We start from the raw sequence: 18,830 nt of genomic DNA, 5'->3' as shown, positions 1-18,830 counted from the left end.
TTATTGTTTAGATGACGTGGTAGAACATTATGACTATGATAGATGTGTAATAGTATATACCGTAAATTTAAAGAAGCAAATTTTATCAAACTGTGTCCTCCCCCATTGCAAATGCTAAGTTAAAGTATAACTGCAATAAGCATTTTAGACTTATATGCCAACCCCGTACGAAGGACGGGTACTCTGCTAGTAGATATATATTTTTAAGGCCTCCTACGGTAACAGCTACTTCCCTTTTGGTAAATTTAAAATTTGCTAAGCCAACAAAACAAGAAAAAAATCAAATTAAATAAAATCAAAAATCCTTTATTTGTCTTCAGTATGCAAGAAACATCATTTTGTAAAATACTGTGACGTGGAGATGGAATGTACATCTTAAAACAGAAAAAATCTATTTCTCTTTCTTGTTTGGCGTCGTTGTGCTCAGCACCATAAAGAAGTTTATATGATCAAGGATTGGTAAATATGTCACGTCTCTGAAAGGTTTTCTTCCAAGTTGTAGGACTTGCATATTTCTTGGAACAGCTGCCTCTTCTCAGATTCTGGCAAGAAACTGGCTTTGGCGGCATTCATATTCTGTAAAACAACCCAGTAGATCTCACACTGAGCAAATACACTTTTTACATTTCTTAATAGTATTCCCAAAGGTGTAGGAATAACTAATAATAACTCTTCTATGGCAGAGATAATAAGCCAAGTCTAAATAAAAACAAATAACTGATACGTGAGTATTTTCATTTTTTCTTAATATTTCAATGTGCTAATTTTTATTATATTTTTAAGGGAGACCCCTTGTTGTTGTGTAACTCTCTTAGTACGATCATGGTGGCACTATTAGTTTATAGCTCCTCAATGCTTAATTCAGACCCTATTCAACTATATTCTTACACAGAGAAAGAGTTCTGGTAGAGACTGGTACAGTTCCTACGAATAAAAATGTATTCCCTTTTCAACTTCTATAAACAATTCTGATTGTTTATATTTCAACATACCGCTTGAGCGAGATGTGTATCCGTAAGTCCGAAGCTCCTTGCAAGCTCGTAGTCACCATCCAAGTAGTATCCTGTCAGCATTGGGTCATCTGAGGATATAGAGAAGTTTGCACCATCCTCAGCAAACCTAGAGACCAATGTGGAGTCTTAAGTTTCAATTATTTTCAGTGCAATAATGATTTTGGATATGAATAATATCTCAGTTAGTACTGATTAAGGAAGGGTTCGAACACGAATTTTGTCATGTAGGCTACTTCCCATTATTGCACTTCTAGTTATCCATTATGCACTAATTTAACTCTGCAGCAACTAGCTTTGTTTATAGAAGCTATTATGATGGAGATATTCAATTCCCATGGTAAATTGGTAGATAGTTTTAGAATAAAGAATAGCTTAGATTAGTTTTAATGTCTTAAACACATTGAATTAAACGACATTACATAGTGGTATTACACATTAACACGACAGAACAAAGGATCAATGAAAATTTATTATTCAAACATATGAGGCTGAATATATACCTGTAGCATACCATACTACCATTACCGTACTGAAATAGGGAAAATATTTAAAGGGAACTAGAGCTCGCCCCGTGGTCGAAAACTCGACCAAAAGTATGTATTGTGCAAACTTCTTTATTTTCACCCCACGCTGTAAATAAAACATGTTATTGGAATTTCTTCCATTTAATTTGTTTTGAAAAAGTTTAATTTCCATTTTTGTCCCGATTCAAATATTTCTAAAATACAAATAAAACCTGCACATATAGAGCCGATAACTTAATTTTGGTACATCCCGTGTGTAATTCGGTCCAATACTATGGTCAGGCTAGCTGTCATAAGTTTTGCAAAAGTCATTTAGTATATTAGTATATATAGTATATAGTATATATATTATATATATATTAGTATATATATATAATACCCCCGCCACAGCAAACCAGCAGACTTAGCGAATTTCCATTTGCCTGATCGGATTTACACTATAATGTCTCCTTAAAAATATAACATTTATTCCCTATTTAAATAGAATTAGTTTAACGATTTTTTAGGTTTGCTGCAACAGGGTGGGTAAAAAAGTGTTTTTAATATAAAATTTTAATAGGTACCGTAGCTTAGTAAGAAATTAATGTATTTTCCAAGTTTGATCAAAATATGTTCATAAACAAGCAAACTACAACAGTTGACTTATTATCCATAACAATAACATGGGAATTTTAAAATTAAGTTTTTTGAATTTTCTCCGTAACCATTAGGCGCATAATAACGCTTCAATATACTAAATTATTTTTTTTAAGCTCTACAAAATGGTTTAAAAAGAAATTGTACAATTTTGTGTTTTAGGGTCGAAAATGGGAAAAACCTATTTTTACCCCATAAACCCCCCCCCCCCCCCCATAAACCCCCGTTTCGATAGTCCGATCATGCTGGTTCGCGAACTCATTCAAGTTTATCCCGCTTTACACCTTTAAACCAAATTTCATAAAAATCGGACAAAAATTATTTAAGTTATCGCGTTCACGGACATCTATATATATTTATATATACTAGCAGAGCACCCGTCCTTCGTACGGGGTTTGCGTGTAAGTATAAAATGGTTATTGCAGTTAAGCTATACTCGAGCTTTGCGTTTGCAATGAGGGAGGACACAGTTTTATAAAATTTGCTTCTTTAAATTTACAGTATTCTATAGTATTACACATCTACCATAGCTATAATGTTCTACCACTTCACCTAAACAATAGAGAAAAATGAATTATAAAATATCACAAATTATTCATGAAATTAAAAACATACGTAAGTACACAGTCCTACCATTGACTATTGGATACAGAATATTTTGTACCTTATTTTTCGTTACTGACGTAGTTGCTGGGTCACAATAGTTGCTATAGCACATAATAATTCATTCCATCAGTTTGACTTGGTAAAAACCATCATGTAATCGGCAGAAGTCAGTAATTTAGATCAGCGCAATCTGTAGGTGGCTCACATCAACTAAGACAAATTTTATTAAAAACCTGGCTACAACTTTAACATGGGGATGGAATGTCTAGTTGTTGTATTAATAGTCAAAGGTCCTACTTTGATAGTTCAGTTCAGTTGTGTATCACTGTTTTTTGTTGCTGCTTAGTTCAAATTAGCTGTTTTCATAAATGCAAAAAAATATGGTGCTGCACCCTATTGGTAAATCTTATAACTTTTTAATGCTTTTCCATATCATAGAACTAAAGTTTTTAGTTGAAACAGCTGACTAAATTCTTTAATTCTCTTTAAATATGAATACTCATAAGGTTAACATGGGGAACTACAGAGCCACTGGGGCGGAGCCCGAAAGGATTTTTGAGATAAGCCTATATGTTAATGGGGAATGTAAGCTATCATCATTCCAAATTTCAGCCCAATCCGTCCAGTAGTTAATGCGTGATTGAACTTCAAACAAACAAACAAACAAACACACAAACTTTCACATTTATAATATTAGTATAAGATATACACAAATATAAAAATTTGAACGAAAGGTGTTTTTGGCCTGCAATAGCTACTTCCCTATAGGTAAATTCGCTAATACTTCCCTATAGGTAAATTTGTTAATACCAGTTGGAGCAACCCCTTGGAACTGCGTAGGAACTTCAGGTGATAGTGTACAGTTTTTGTGTGGTCGCCATTTTACTAAAAAATATTATAAGTTTAAGACATAATAATGATACAATTTTTTTAATTTTCTCCGTTACCAATAACCGTACTAAAACACTTTGACACATTAAATTATTTTTTTAAGCTCTTTTAAAAAGTTTAGAGAAAAATTGGGAAATTTCATGTTTTGGGTCAAAAATCAGAAAATCCATTTTTTTACCCCTACCCCCCGTAACACCCCGTTCCCATGATCCGATCATGCTGGTTCGCGAACTTATTCTAGTTTATCCCACCTTCAGACAAAAATTACTCAAGTTAATGGGTTCACGGACGCGTATATATACTTTTTATACTTTTCAATAAAAAGGCGACCATACGAAGTAGGTTTTTTTAAGCCAAGTAAGGAGATGAGTGTAGGATGAGTGGCGCGATCTTGTAGTCTTTTTCCCTCGTATCTACGCCATTCGCATTTTTGTATTGAAGTCAAACACTTTTAAGGGAAAGCGGTCCGAACCCATTAAAGTTTTGTGGATATGCCGGGGATTGAACCCGTCCCTCACGCACCGTAGTCCGAGACGCTAACCACTAGGCTAGCAACACACCCTGCTAGCATTCACTAATATTGCCTTTTTTAGTGAATAATGCCGACATATTCCTTAGACACAGCTTTTAATTAAATAATTATATAAAAAACAAATACATATATAAAAATTTGAACGAATGGTGTTTTTGGCCTCTGGGGACATCAAAATGAAAAAGGATATCGGTCCCGGGCCCAGGTCTTACCGTGCCACCTACGGTAATAGCTACTTCCCTATAGGGGAATTCGCTAAAAACACCTGAACAACGTCGGACCTTGTAACTCTGCATTTTTACAGATAAAGATAATTAATTGACGTCATTACATAAACTAACCAAGAGAATGCTATTTGAAGCAAATAAAATTGTGACAGACAGATTATACAGGAAATCGGGTAGTATTTGAGTAATGTGAACAATTTGTAATGCTATTAAAAATTAGTAGATTTTGTAAACATCATGGTGTTACCATGCAGTATGCAGACTACTTTATCAATCATGAAGATAAACATGGACAACTTTATGCGGCTATGGGCGAGTCGAGATCCATTTGTAGAAAACACTAAAATGCAAGGTCAGCTTCTGAAAAATTATATTTTCAAAAAGTGTTGATTATATCGGATTGTTATGAACAGTAGACAATTGACAATTGCTCGATTTCGATAACAGGTACAATAGTTCATTATTATTCTCCTCCAAGAATGTAAAAACTGAAACTGACGTTTTTGCTTACCATCTACAGATTTACTTGTTTTACATAAATATATAAAAGTTTTAGATAAACAGCTATCAACCACGTTTTCTCAGACTTGCATCATTTCAAGATATTTTGTAAGTGTCAGTTTACTGACTGACTACTGACCTGAGTATCGGATGCTTGTTTGTGGCTTTTGGGACTGCTCCAGTGAGGTAGCTAGAGTATGGGCAACACTCAAAGTGAATCTGGTCTTTCAGACATCTGGAGTACAGCTGATTGTCCTGAACCACATGATAACCGTGACCAACACGATTGCTGCGAAGTTTGTACGCTGCCTGGCATTGGGATAATATAAGAAATTAACACCACGTACAACATTTAAATGATATATAGTCAAATTTAGTAAAATAATAGCAACAAAGAAGATGTGCTAGTAATAATGTTTTTGATTTAAAAATATATTACTGTAAGAGAGTTTGAACAACATAGTTGAACTATTTTTTTTAGTTTAAAGAATATACATAACTATAAGTTCATACAAATATTAAATTTTCATTTCAATAGTTCATTAAGGTTATATGAGCTTTGCAAAAGCTTAGTAACAGTAATACGCGTATAGTAGAATCTACTGAATTACAATTACTGTACGTCTTCTACTATAAATTAAATTAGCTGATCCATTAATTTCAACATAGTTGTAGTTTCTGGAAAAGTTTCCATTGACGTTGCATCGGTTCGGGAGGGATGAACGGTTTGGAGGTATTAGAGGGTTCTCATACTAGAGATTTTTCAATAATTCCACATTTGTTAAAATAACTGAAAAAACTTGTAAGAAGTACTATAACAGAGAGAACTCAAGAGCACAACATACCTTGCGTACCAATAGATATTTTATCATAGAAAAAAAACTTATCTGCCACAAATTAAGGTAAAGATCCACACAGATTAAGAAACTTCCAGCAGTCGAAGAATTTATTTTTCCTACAGTCACCCAACAAAGTGGGCTTCCTTGCATAGATTATAGTTAAGAAAGCTTTACTGGCGCACAGTTTTTACTTTGGCACAGTGTTTTTACTTTTCACACCAGTATTCCAACCAAACAACACAAAACTGCGTGCTCATATTATGTACGTAATCACAACCACCTCTAATACATGTATTAGAGGTCAAATCAAATCAAATCAAATCAAAATCTCCTTTATTCATGAATGTACAAGTACAAAGAATAGAGTCAGTGAGTACTTATTGTCTATTCACAATATTTTAAATTATAAAATTCCTCAAAGGAGTAAATTGCTTTTTCTACTAGGTATTTTTTTAGTTTAAAGTAAAATTTCCTACTATTACATTCATTTTTTATATCTTTTGGTAAAAAAATTATATATCTAAGGCCTCTATACACTGTGTTTTTTTTTTTTTATAAAATTCTAAATGATGTCTGTTTTGTATAACATATTGTGCATTTCTGGTATTATATCTATAACTGGTAGGCCTACTTAGTTCTAACTGTATCTTTGGTAAATGGTGCTGCTTAGTATATTTTATTGTCTCGTATATATAAATTCCAAACACTGTTAGGATTTCCAAATTAGAAAAATGATACTTTACACTTTCAATCCAATTTAAACTTAGCATTAATCTAATAGCTTTCTTTTGTAACAGAAGTATTTGATTAAGGTTTGATTTTGAGGTCCCTCCGTACACACTAATTCCGTATGATATAAATGAATGTACAAAAGCATAATGCACCAGTTTTATAGCCGAAAGATCACAGACATAGGACATCCTTCGAAGAGCATACAAGCCTGATGAAATTTTGCCTACAACATGATGGACATGAGAGTCCCAACTTAAATTGTTATCAATAATAATTCCTAAAAATTTTAAATCATTCACTTTATTAATTTTAGCATTAGTCTTCAAAATTGTCTCATTGTTTTTATTTTTATTTGTACAGAAAGAAATGTAACTACTTTTATTTTCATTTAAAAGTAAATTTTTACTGTTAAAAAAGTTGTTTATCTTGTTAATAGAGTGAGAATAAGAATTTTGTACAGCTTCAAGAGTTTTGCCTGTCACCAAAAGGCTTGTATCATCTGCATAGAGGCAAACTTTGCTATCTGTTCCTGAAATAAAACTAGGTAACCCCTTGATATAGCACAAAAACAGAAGCGGTCCTAGGATAGATCCTTGGGGTACTCCGTATTTGATAGATTGTATTGTTGAATTATGAAATTGTATAACATTTTTTGTACTAAGCCCTTTTGTGACAGTATATTGTTTCCTATCATTAAGATATGATTTAAACCATTCTATCTGGCGATTTTTTTTCCTAAGGATTGTAATGTTTTTATTAATTCTGAATGATTTACACTATCAAAAGCGCGAGTAAGATCTAGAAAGATCCCGAAAGTTTTATTTTTTTATCTATGATTTCAATTATTGATGTCACAAAATCTACACTAGCGGTTGTCGTTGACCTTCCAGCTCTAAACCCATGCTGATCTTCATCAAATAATTTATTTTTCTCTAAAAAATCTACTAATTGATCATACGCAACTTTTTCAAAAATTTTAGAAAAATTTGATAGTAGTGAAACTGGACGATAATTGAGAGGATTGGTTTCTAAACCTTTTTTAAAAATTGGAATAACTTTTGCTATTTTTAATTTGTTGGGAAATATACCGCAGATTAATGAAGAATTTACTTGATGTGTTAACGGTTTTGAAATTTCATGTTTGATGTTTGAGGTGGCTGTGACGTAATCCGTGTACGCTTGAAAATAAGCTGGCAACACTTAAAGATATTACTATGTACTACGATCAGCTGGTCAAGCGTTTCCCATTTCGTTCAATGTTTGGAATTAACCTAACCTAAAAACGTGCTGTACAGTGTTTGAAATATTAATTATTGACATGATTTATAGTAACTGTAGGAAAAATATACCAATTACACAAATAACTATTTAAGTTCAAGATGTGATTAAGGGAAAATGATTTTTTTTCATTGCAACCTAGATTTATAGCAAATCCAAAAATTCTTTATGTAAAGTATTTCATTATAATAACGTTCGTTACATTTACGGCAGGTGATCTGAAGTTGATGAGTTTTGGTTATGTTTGACCTCGAAACGTTTGTAAATCGTTTACAGTATTTTACACCTGTCCTATCTATTACCTGTAGTACATTTACAGGTACATTACCCTCTCTATAGCTGTTGGTCCGGAGACTTCCCCAGCATGTATTGTCCGGAACACTCCACTCTTACGAGCCTCTTCCATCAACTCCTGTACAGGTTCCACCAGAGGTGCCTCATCTTAACAGCACATCATGTTTTAAGATTACCGTACCATTAAACGTGTATTTTAATTTAAAAGTATATTATTTTTATTAGTATTTTAATTCAGTCCATTATTGGAACTGATGATTGGTTGAGTGGTTCAATGCCACTCAGGTGGGCAGAATATGGCATACAGACTATACAGTACTATAACGAGAGTTTCAATCCTGTCTTGGACTGGTCCTGAGAGCTCACCCTTTTTACGTGAACAGTGAACAGCTCGGGTGCAAGTTGACAGAATGGGTGGGAGAGGTGAATAGTGGACGGCTCGGGTGCAAGTTGACGGTATGGGTGGGAGAGGTGATCAGTGGACGGCTCGGGTGCAAGTTGATGGTATGGGTGGGAGAGGAGAACACTGGACAGCTCAGGTGCAAGTTGACGGTATGGGTGGGAGAGTTGAACAGTGGACAGCTCGGGTGCAAGTAGATGGTATGGGTGGGAGAGGTGAACAGTGGGCAGCTCGGGTGCAAGTTGACGGTATGGGTGGGAGAGGTGAACAGTGGACGGCTCGGGTGCAAGTTGACAGTATGGGTGGGAAAGGTGAACAGTGGACAGCTCGGGTGCAAGTAGATGGTATGGGTGGGAGAGGTGAACAGGGGACGGCTCGGGTGCAAGTTGACAGTATGGGTAGGAGAGGTGAACAGTGGACGGCTCGGGTGCAAGTTGACGGTATGGGTGAGAGAGGTGAACAGTTCACAGCTTGGGTGCAAGTTGACGGTATGGGTGGGAGAGGTGAACAGTGGACGGCTCGGGTGCAAGTTGACGGTATGGGTGGGAGCGGTGAACAGTGGACAGCTCGGGTGCAAATTGACGGTATGGGTGGGAGAGGTGAACAGTGGACAGCTCGGGTGTAAGTTGGTGATATGGGTGGAAGAGGTAAACAGTGGACGGCTCGGGTGCAATCTGACTGTATTGGTGGGAGAGGTGAACATTCGTCATGACAAGAAACATTGCGCAAAACTATCCATTATTTCATAAAGTGTCCTTTTACGGGTGTTTTATGGGGTAAAATTAGGTTTTCTCATTTTTGACCATTACAGCACAAAATTTCCCAATTTCTCTCTTCGCCATTTTAAACAACAATAATGTAGTACAGTATATTGAAAGTGTTGTGCGGTTATTGGTAACGGAGAAAGTTAAAAATATTGTAAATTTAAAATTTCCATGTCATTCTTATCGAGAATATTGTAAAATGTTGTAGTTTGCTTGTTTATGGATAAATTTTGATCAAATTTGGCAAATTTATTTATTTTATACTAAGCTATTAATATTTTACTAAAACACACTTTATTAGCCTCCCTGCAACAGCAAACCTAGGTACTCGTTAAACCTAATGTTGTTTAAATAGATTTAATTTTATATCAATTCAGGTAAATGGAAATTCGTTTTGTCTGCAGGTTTGCTGCGGCGGGGGTATTTAGTAATATTTTAGTTATCTGTTCGAGATGAGGAAAGAAATTTATGAAATAGTCATAGTTAAATTAATGAATAATCCTGAGCCGGGTCAATGCTTGTGTCGCCACTCTCATATCTCCGACTCATTTCTGTAAAGTAGCCTACCTATGTAAGTTGTCAGAGTGTTTGTTATTTTGATGGGTGTGTGCTGTCAGGCTTTAGAAGTCATTGGACTGGACAACTTTCGTTAGCCACTCATGTTCTCATTCTGCCCTGTTTAATATTTTACCAGAATATTTGTTATTTTCACTGGTTATTGTAAGTTTTAGTTGTTAATTAAGAGTGGCTAATCTTAAGGCTGTTCGCACTAACAATGGGGTTCACCTCCGGAGTTGGTGCTCCTGGAACCACAGCGGACATCGGCACCTTTTATTTGTACCTTTGGCAAACCTGTGTTTTGGACACTCACCCGGCACATGGGTAGTGCGTTTTCAGTTTTGGGTGGGGTCGAGGCTGGTGTCCGGTTCAATCCTAGAGGTGCAAAGCGTTACCTTGATCTAAACTTACCAACTTTGGTGCCCTCAGGCTGCCAGGTACACAGGTCCAATCCCACCACTCCCTGGTCCCAGCTATGTTGGCACAGTCTCAGGGTGTCTTGCATGTTCCACTCCGGGTGACTGTTCATGGCAATCAGGATGATCCTGCTACGGATACCCAGGTCGTGCTCTGCCCGGGTCAACCCGTGAGACACCCGCTTCACCACCTCAGTCAGACCTGAGGATCAGAGAAAGTGAGTAATGTTCTATGCAGTGTGGAAGTCTAGGAATAGAGCTGAGATTTGTCATTGAAAAAGTTGCAGAAATCGCTCATAGGTACCCCTATCCTCGAGATCATCACAACGCTATACCTATGAGCGATTTCTGCATTTCACTACGCCCGCAACTCTTGTGATACTTCCCGCTTGATAGTCGAGCACTGCGTGATTGCGTTTTAACCATTGAAGGTACTCTCCAGAGAAACCCAGTTGATACGGAACCATTAATGGAATCAAATTAATTAATTATTATTTTTATATATTGTTGGTGTTGAAAAAGTTAACTGTTTTTTAACAGAAAACTCTTTCTTATTAAAGTATTTTTGTCTCGCCACTATGTCTTTTAAAGTGGTTGAAAGTTCTGGGACAGTATGTGATTTTAGGTCAGTATAAATTTCGCTATAATGCAAAACTGACTGATGGGACATTGTCTTGGAGATGTTGTTCCAAAGATTGCAATAGTTGGGTTAAAACGGATAGTGAAAACCCCCAAATAAAATCATATAAGATAATAATTCACAAACACAAAACCCAATGTCCTAGCCCGAGACCTACATCCAGCACTGTGATCGTAACAGAGGTTTATTACAGATGTAGCTAAACTCGCTTTTCAAATGTGTCACTTTTTGTTTCTACTTACTTACATTTCGACAACGATATCGGTATTTTACCCACATGGGAAGTAAAACTACAAACGTCCAAAACCCCAGAATTGTGCGTTTTTTGTCACATTTCCTCCAACTGTTTGCTAGATATATGTACCAATTATCGTTTGAAGATTACGTAATCTTTTAAATGAGAAACCTTTGTTTGGATATAGGTGGTTTCTTCAAACTGACATTAATATGTTAACAATAATAGTTGCTTACAAATAATGCTATTAATGGGAAATAACTTTGATTTTCGAAAACTTAAAAAGATTTAAACCAAAGGAGATTAATAACTTCAGTACTGCACCACATTAAGTGAAAGTTTTTTGAGCAAACCATAGTGAGTTTTTAAAGCTTTACGTTGTTAACGTTACATGTTACATGTTTTGTGGCCTGTGTATTTATTTATTTATATATTTGCCAACGGATTAACACCTATAATACAGTTTGATTAGAAGGACAGTTTGAATTTGTCGAAAGTACTATAGTTTTTTTCTTAAATGTAAACGTTGGTTTTTGGTACTGCTACTCCTTAGAATCGGTGGTAGCAGTAAGAATCATTTTTACGTACAAACACATCACTATTTACAACTAGAGTTATTGTTAGTGCTGCACCTTATTTCTTATAAAATTTAATTGATGTCTTACTGTATAATTTTTGCGTGTTCTGTCGCTACTCCAAAATGTTAGTTTATGCTATAAAAATGATAAAACATTAGTGAAAGATGATTTGAGCTTAACGAATTTTTTAAGCTTGGCGTTGTTAACGTATACATTTTTTTAGACTGTGTATTTATTTGCTTATTTATATATTTGCCAACGGATTTACACCAATTTTACAGTTTGATTAGGCCTAAAAAAGTTATTATAAAATTGGATGGCACTATTAAAACTATCAAATAATTATTTTGTTTGTAATTTGCTTTGGTTAAAGCGTAGCAAATCCCCTAATTCAATTATGTTTTTGTGTGTGTATGTCTGTTAGTAACGCCCTAATGTCCTAACTTCTCAGCGTCTTGTGGAAAAGGCAGGAGCACCTTTGTTAATGAAAATTTCAACCCGAATAAAGTCTGCAGTAGTGAGGTTGAGGTAGTATTTTATCTACTTTTATTCAAAGTGAAAAGTAACTTTAAATTACAGGCCTACCTATAGGCTATGCCTCATAATTCTATAAAGCAATTCCTTTTATCATTAGATATAAAATATGGACTAACACGATCGGGTGGCATTTAATTGTGAAGCATTCGTTTTGGCTTTGAAACTGTCAGATATTGTATTTGCGAAGGTTTATATGTATTCCTATACAGTAATAGTTTTGCCAACTTTATCAGGAAAAATGCACACTAAATATGCAAACCAACTCCTGTTCTGAATATAAGGTTTCAACTTACTGCAAGATTCCCGTACGTAGAACGGGCAAACAGCTAGTACAGAATAAAATCAATTTTAAAATCAGAAAATAACATTGCAAATACTTCTTTTGGACAGTTCAGTAACTCTCAATGAAATGTGTGTTGTTTAAAATACAATTTTAAAATTAACAGCTGTTTCATTAAAAAGTAATATCCACATGGCCAAAATGTAAACAAATCTGTGGAGGGATCTTTAAAGGCTTCTGGGGCAGAGCCCTTAGCGAATTTACTTGGTTTTTCTTTTGATAACTCATCTACAGACAAAGACCTTTCTTTTGACACCTCTACCAAGTTTCTACGCCCAGCCGTTCTCTCAAATTAGTGGAGACAAAGTTTCCAATTAAATATTTAGATTCCCCCATGTTAATCTTATGGGAGAAAACCCAAATTTGATGGAAGATCCAGCCCAAACTAATAAAGATTTCAAAAAAATAAAAACACTTTGCAAAACTACAAATCAGGGCCATTCTTTTGACACTTTGATCATAAAAATCGGTCCAAAAATGAGGGAGGAGTTCTGTTCACAAAAATCGGCTTAGCGTATCTTCTATACTTATAAAAGGCAAAGCCCTCACTGACTCGACTCACTGACACACTCATCACTAATTCTCCCGCTTCCCATTTACCTAGGAGGCTGAAATTTGGTACATTGATTCTTTAGGCATTAAATAGGAAAACTAAGTTGTTTTTATTCTGATCGGACTCTTGGGCTCCGCCCCAGTGGCTCTGGAGTTTCCCATGTTAGCCTTATGATTTTTCATATTTAAAAGGAATTAATGAATCTTAACAGCTGTTTCAATTAAACAAGTTGGTTCTGTTCTATGATGTTCAATTTCATTAAAGTTACAATTATTACCAACAGGGTGCAGCACTATTATTTATTTTAATTAATGACAACAGCTAATTTGCAACCAAAAGGTGAGTGAGCGTAGCGAACGAACTTCAACCTGGAGACGAGTTAGCGTAGCGAACGAGCTAACCTGAAGGCAAGTGAGCGCAGCGAACGAGCTCCAACCTAAAGGTGAGTGAGCGTAGCGAACGAGATCATCTTGAAAATTAAGAAGTTAAACGGGGCAAAGCCCGCGGGTACAGCTAGTTATATATATAGAAGATTAGTAATTCAGATCAGCACAATCTGTCTGTAGGCGGTTTGAGTATACGTACCATCATACCCAAGTGTCTTGGCCAGGTCCTGTCCCAGGAGTCTCTGAGGCACCAATCTGACCTCAGCGTAGACAACTCCTCTCTGGGCCACGTCTTCACAGTACTCATATGCTAGACTCTATGTTTTAGTATACGTACCATCATACCCAAGTGTCTTGGCCAGGTCCTGTCCCAGGAGTCTCTGAGGCACCAATCTGACCTCAGCGTAGACAACTCCTCTCTGGGCAACGTCTTCACAGTACTGTACTCATATGATAGACTCTATGTTTTAGTATACGTACCATCATACCTGAGTGTCTTGGCCAGGTCCTGTCCCAGGAGTCTCTGAGGCACCAATCTGACCTCAGCGTAGACAACTCCTCTCTGGGCAACGTCTTCACAGTACTCATATGCTAGACTCTATGTTTTAGTATACGTACCATCATACCTGAGTGTCTTGGCCAGGTCCTGTCCCAGGAGTCTCTGAGGCACCAATCTGACCTCAGCGTAGACAACTCCTCTCTGGGCAACGTCTTCACAGTACTGTACTCATATGATAGACTCTATGTTTTAGTATACGTACCATCATACCTGAGTGTCTTGGCCAGGTCCTGTCCCAGGAGTCTCTGAGGCACCAATCTGACCTCAGCGTAGACAACTCCTCTCTGGGCAACGTCTTCACAGTACTCATATGCTAGACTCTATGTTTTAGTATACGTACCATCATACCTGAGTGTCTTGGCCAGGTCCTGTCCCAGGAGTCTCTGAGGCACCAATCTGACCTCAGCGTAGACAACTCCTCTCTGGGCCACGTCTTCACAGTACTCATATGCTAGACTCTATGTTTTAGTATACGTACCATCATACCTGAGTGTCTTGGCCAGGTCCTGTCCCAGGAGTCTCTGAGGCACCAATCTGACCTCAGCGTAGACAACTCCTCTCTGGGCCACGTCTTCACAGTACTCATATGCTAGACTCTATGTTTTAGTATACGTACCATCATACCTGAGTGTCTTGGCCAGGTCCTGTCCCAGGAGTCTCTGAGGCACCAATCTGACCTCAGCGTAGACAACTCCTCTCTGGGCCACGTCTTCACAGTACTCATATGCTAGACTCTATGTTTTAGTATACGTACCATCATACCTGAGTGTCTTGGCCAGGTCCTGTCCCAGGAGTCTCTGAGGCACCAATCTGACCTCAGCGTAGACAACTCCTCTCTGGGCCACGTCTTCACAGTACTCATATGCTAGACTCTATGTTTTAGTATACGTACCATCATACCCAAGTGTCTTGGCCAGGTCCTGTCCCAGGAGTCTCTGAGGCACCAATCTGACCTCAGCGTAGACAACTCCTCTCTGGGCCACGTCTTCACAGTACTCATATGCTAGACTCTATGTTTTAGTATACGTACCATCATACCCAAGTGTCTTGGCCAGGTCCTGTCCCAGGAGTCTCTGAGGCACCAATCTGACCTCAGCGTAGACAACTCCTCTCTGGGCCACGTCTTCACAGTACTCATATGCTAGACTCTATGTTTTAGTATACGTACCATCATACCCAAGTGTCTTGGCCAGGTCCTGTCCCAGGAGTCTCTGAGGCACCAATCTGACCTCAGCGTAGACAACTCCTCTCTGGGCCACGTCTTCACAGTACTCATATGCTAGTCTCTCCACGGCATCTAGATCCCCACTGCACACCAACATACAGCTATTCATTATTCAGTAAATCTAACACCTGCATTTTTAGCGAATTTCCCATATAGGGAATAAGCTATTACCGTAGTACTCATGGTAAGACCTGGACCCGGGACCGATTTTTTTTTTCGTTTTGAGGTCCCTAGAGGCTAAAAACACCATCCGTTCAAATTCATATACATATATATATATATATTTATATATGTGTCCGTTAGCGCGATAACTCGAGCAAAAACAATCCGATTTTGATGAAATTTGGTACAAACGTGTAAACCTACGTTTATTCGAACGAGTTCGCGAACCAGCATGATCGGACCATGGGAACGGGGGTTTATGGGAGGTTTTATGGGGTAAAAATGAGTTTTTTCCACTTTTGACTCAAAAAACATAAAATTTTGCAATTTTTTCCAAACTATTTTGTAGGTAGAGCTTAAAAAAACAAATAATTTAGTATATTGAAGCGTTATAATGCACCTAATGGTTACGGAGAAAATTTCAAAAAATTGTAAATTTCAAATTCCCATGTTATTCTTATGGAGAATATGTAAACTGTTGTAGTTTGCTTGTTTATAAACATTTTTTGCCCAAATTTGGAAAATGTTTTTATTTCTTACTAACTATTAACATTTTACATAAAAACACTTTTACCCTCCCTGTTGCAGCAAACCTAAGTATGTGTTAAACTGATTCTATTTAAATAGGGAATAAATGTGATATTTTTAAGGAGACATTTTAGTGTAAATCCAATCAGGCAAATGGAAATTCGCTTAGTCTGCAGGTTTGCTGCGGCGGGGGTATTTATATTTATTTTATTTGCCAAGTTAAAACCTTTTAAACTATAAAGGGTGTTAGAGGTACCTTGTAACGATATTAAGGTTTAGAAATTCATAATTACAATAAATACTTGGGATAGGTTTACATTTTTTAGCTGAGTGCCTTCCAGCCAACACAACTTCAACTACAGCAGCTATTTATGTTTGTGGGAGAGGCTAAACAATGTATTTTCTGTCTGTAGGGTTTGACAATATTTTCACCACATCTGACAAAGGAAAAAATATCACAATTAGGGGGCAGTACAACCACTTTACAATTATTATTATAGATATATTTCTAAAAACTCACCCATTGATTAGCCAAACAAATTAGACGATTCTGCTCAATAAATACCAAGAGTGGTTAGATGGGACCGTACCCATGTGTCCGTTAGGAGGATACTCAAGTAAAAATCATACAATTTTGATTACATTTGGTACAAACGTGTAAACAAGCTACTAACCAGCATAGTCAAAATATAAAATGTTTTAATTTCTTTCCAATTCATTTTGTAGAGCTCAAAAATACAAATAATTTAATATTTTAAAGCGTTATTGTACATCTAATAGTCACATAGCAAATAAAAAAAAAAATACAAAATTGAAATTCCCATGTAAATATCATGGAGAATATGTAAGCTGTTGCAGTTAACTTGTTTTCGAATATAACATTTGATTTCTGGAATAAACCTTTTGTTTACACGTTTGTACCTAATTTCAAGAAATTGGGCTCTTTTTCCAGAGTTATCGCGCTAACGGCTACATCTATATCAATATTTATACAGGGTTAGTAAAAGGTGTGGAGACCAAGTTTGGGAACCGAGTAGCTATTATGCTTAAAAAGTTCTTCATAACATGCCAAAAAGGTGTGTAGAGTTTTCCTAGTGTGAGCCATTACAAAATTTACAGGTGGTCTCCAGACTTGGAAAGCTGTAAGTTAAATTTAACTTCTGAGAATTTCAATTGGCTGCCATTTTTTACTGGATTGAGATAGAGACCTCTAGTTTGCGTTGTTTGTTTTCTTTTACCAGGACCTTCAAAATTAGCGGTTACTCGATGGGTTTTTGTTTTTTTTTTTAAAGTTTTGAGTTTCCCCCAAAATCCCCCATTTTGGGGATGTACACCAAGTGGCCAAAATGCCCAAAAAGTACTTCATAACATGCCATAAAGGTGTGGCGAGTTTAGTTGGGCCGTTAAAAAAATAACAGGGGGTCTCCACACTTTTCACTAACCCTGTATATACACATATATAAAAAATATAAATATATAGATAGCCTATATTTGAATTTGAACGGAGGGTGTTTTGTTTTTGGCCTACGGCGACCTCAAAACAAAAAAGTAAATCGGTTACCATGAGACATTCGGTAATAGCATATAAATTTTTAATGAATGGGACATTCGCTAAAACTGATTTCTAATCCTAATCAAATCTGGGTGGAAATCAGATGTGGAAAACGACTTTTCAGACTTTTAAATAGGATTAAAGATTTGCAGTGGTGGTGATTAGAGCCCGCGGGCCTCCCGTAAGTTGGTTTACCCGGCTCCCTCTCTCCCAATAATCTTCAACAACATTATCACAGGTAGTTCCGCCTAAACTTGCACTTTTGCTTGGCACGGCATCTCCCGAGGCACAGAGGCTTCATCGTTGTCTTCCATGATCGCGGCAAAATCGTGAATACTTCCTGTAGTCATGGAAACGTCTACCGTGTTTGCAGCCAAAAAACCTAGGACATCTTCAGATAACAACATAATCGTCTCCAGAATATTTTTTTCTGCAATTGCGGCAAAATCCTAGATCTATCAACCGCGGAAAAATAAACGTCATCATCATCTTCTGCAATAATGTCAAAATCTAGAATACTTTGCACGGTCAAGGAAACATTTAAATGGTCGTCCATTATCACAGCAAAATCCTGAACGTCTCCCGGTGGTCGTGTGGACATCATTATCGTCTTGCGCAATCGCGGCAAAATATTGAACAACTCCCGGTGGTCGTGTGGACATCATTATCGTCTTGCGCAATCGCTGCAAAATCCTGAACGTCTCCCGGTGGTCGTGTAGACATCATTATCGTCTTGCACAATCGCGGCAAAATCCTGAATGTCTCCCGGTGGTCGTGTGGACATCATTATCGTCTTGCGCAATAGCGGCAAAATATTGAACAACTCCCGGTGGTCGTGTGGACATCATTATCGTCTTGCACAATAGCGGCAAAATATTGAGTGGCTCCCGCGGCCGCGGAGACATCGTCATTGTCAGTCAGTCAGTCATTGTCAGTCAGTCAGTCATTGTTGTCCGTCACAGTTGTCATCATTTACGAGGTCTGGTGATACAACTCGCATGACTAATGACAATGCTTTAGTATAGAATTTCTATCGATCGGTCAAGTAGTGTTAGTTTAGCTTTTTTGAACTGCTTGTCCGAGCGTTCTTACTGGTTTTTAACAAATTTTGGTCAAAAAACTTATGGTAATTCTCATATAAATATCGTTATGTTAGGGAGCCTGTGTGGCAGACCCCGGTAAAATTTCCCGGTAAATCCCGGTCAAGGCTCGCGGGCCCACTCCCACCACGGCCACTAAGCCCTGGTTGTAGAGGAGTTGTTAGTATGTAATGTTAAATGTTCTCTAAGAGTTCTATATATTTTTAAAACCAATACTTTATTAG

The 18,830-nt window shown here is 37.0% G+C and overlaps 1 protein-coding gene across 1 annotated transcript; it reads right to left on the bottom strand.

The window, feature by feature from the left end:
* Positions 1-285: 285 nt before the first annotated feature.
* On the bottom strand, positions 286-14,068 carry LOC128994803 (adenosine deaminase). The gene is made up of 7 exons (XM_054419596.1): positions 13,961-14,068; positions 13,680-13,797; positions 10,207-10,413; positions 8,108-8,220; positions 5,070-5,239; positions 993-1,119; positions 286-576 (listed from the first exon to the last, which is right to left on the bottom strand). The coding sequence occupies exons 1-7, from the start codon at positions 14,066-14,068 to the stop codon at positions 469-471; spliced, it is 951 nt and encodes a 316-aa protein (XP_054275571.1). The 3' UTR covers positions 286-468.
* Between the last annotated feature and the right edge of the window lie 4,762 nt (positions 14,069-18,830).

The sequence above is a fragment of the Macrosteles quadrilineatus genome, unplaced genomic scaffold (assembly GCF_028750875.1).
Source record: "Macrosteles quadrilineatus isolate MER2022 unplaced genomic scaffold, UCM_ALF_1.0 Scaffold_1__1_contigs__length_201487025, whole genome shotgun sequence".
Lineage (NCBI taxonomy): Eukaryota > Metazoa > Arthropoda > Insecta > Hemiptera > Cicadellidae > Macrosteles > Macrosteles quadrilineatus.
This window is presented reverse-complemented; position numbering and strand designations above follow the sequence as displayed.

Bases quoted from the DNA above. Each gene is read 5' to 3' on its own strand.
- LOC128994803 (XM_054419596.1), bottom strand. From the start codon at position 14,068: ATGAGTACTGTGAAGACGTTGCCCAGAGAGGAGTTGTCTACGCTGAGG. The intron at 8,221-10,206 runs GTAAGTTTAGAT...TGTGCTGTTAAG, and splicing joins GCCTGAGGGCACCAAAGTTG to ATGAGGCACCTCTGGTGGAA. The intron at 1,120-5,069 runs GTCAGTAGTCAG...ATTGGTCTCTAG, and splicing joins AACAAGCATCCGATACTCAG to GTTTGCTGAGGATGGTGCAA.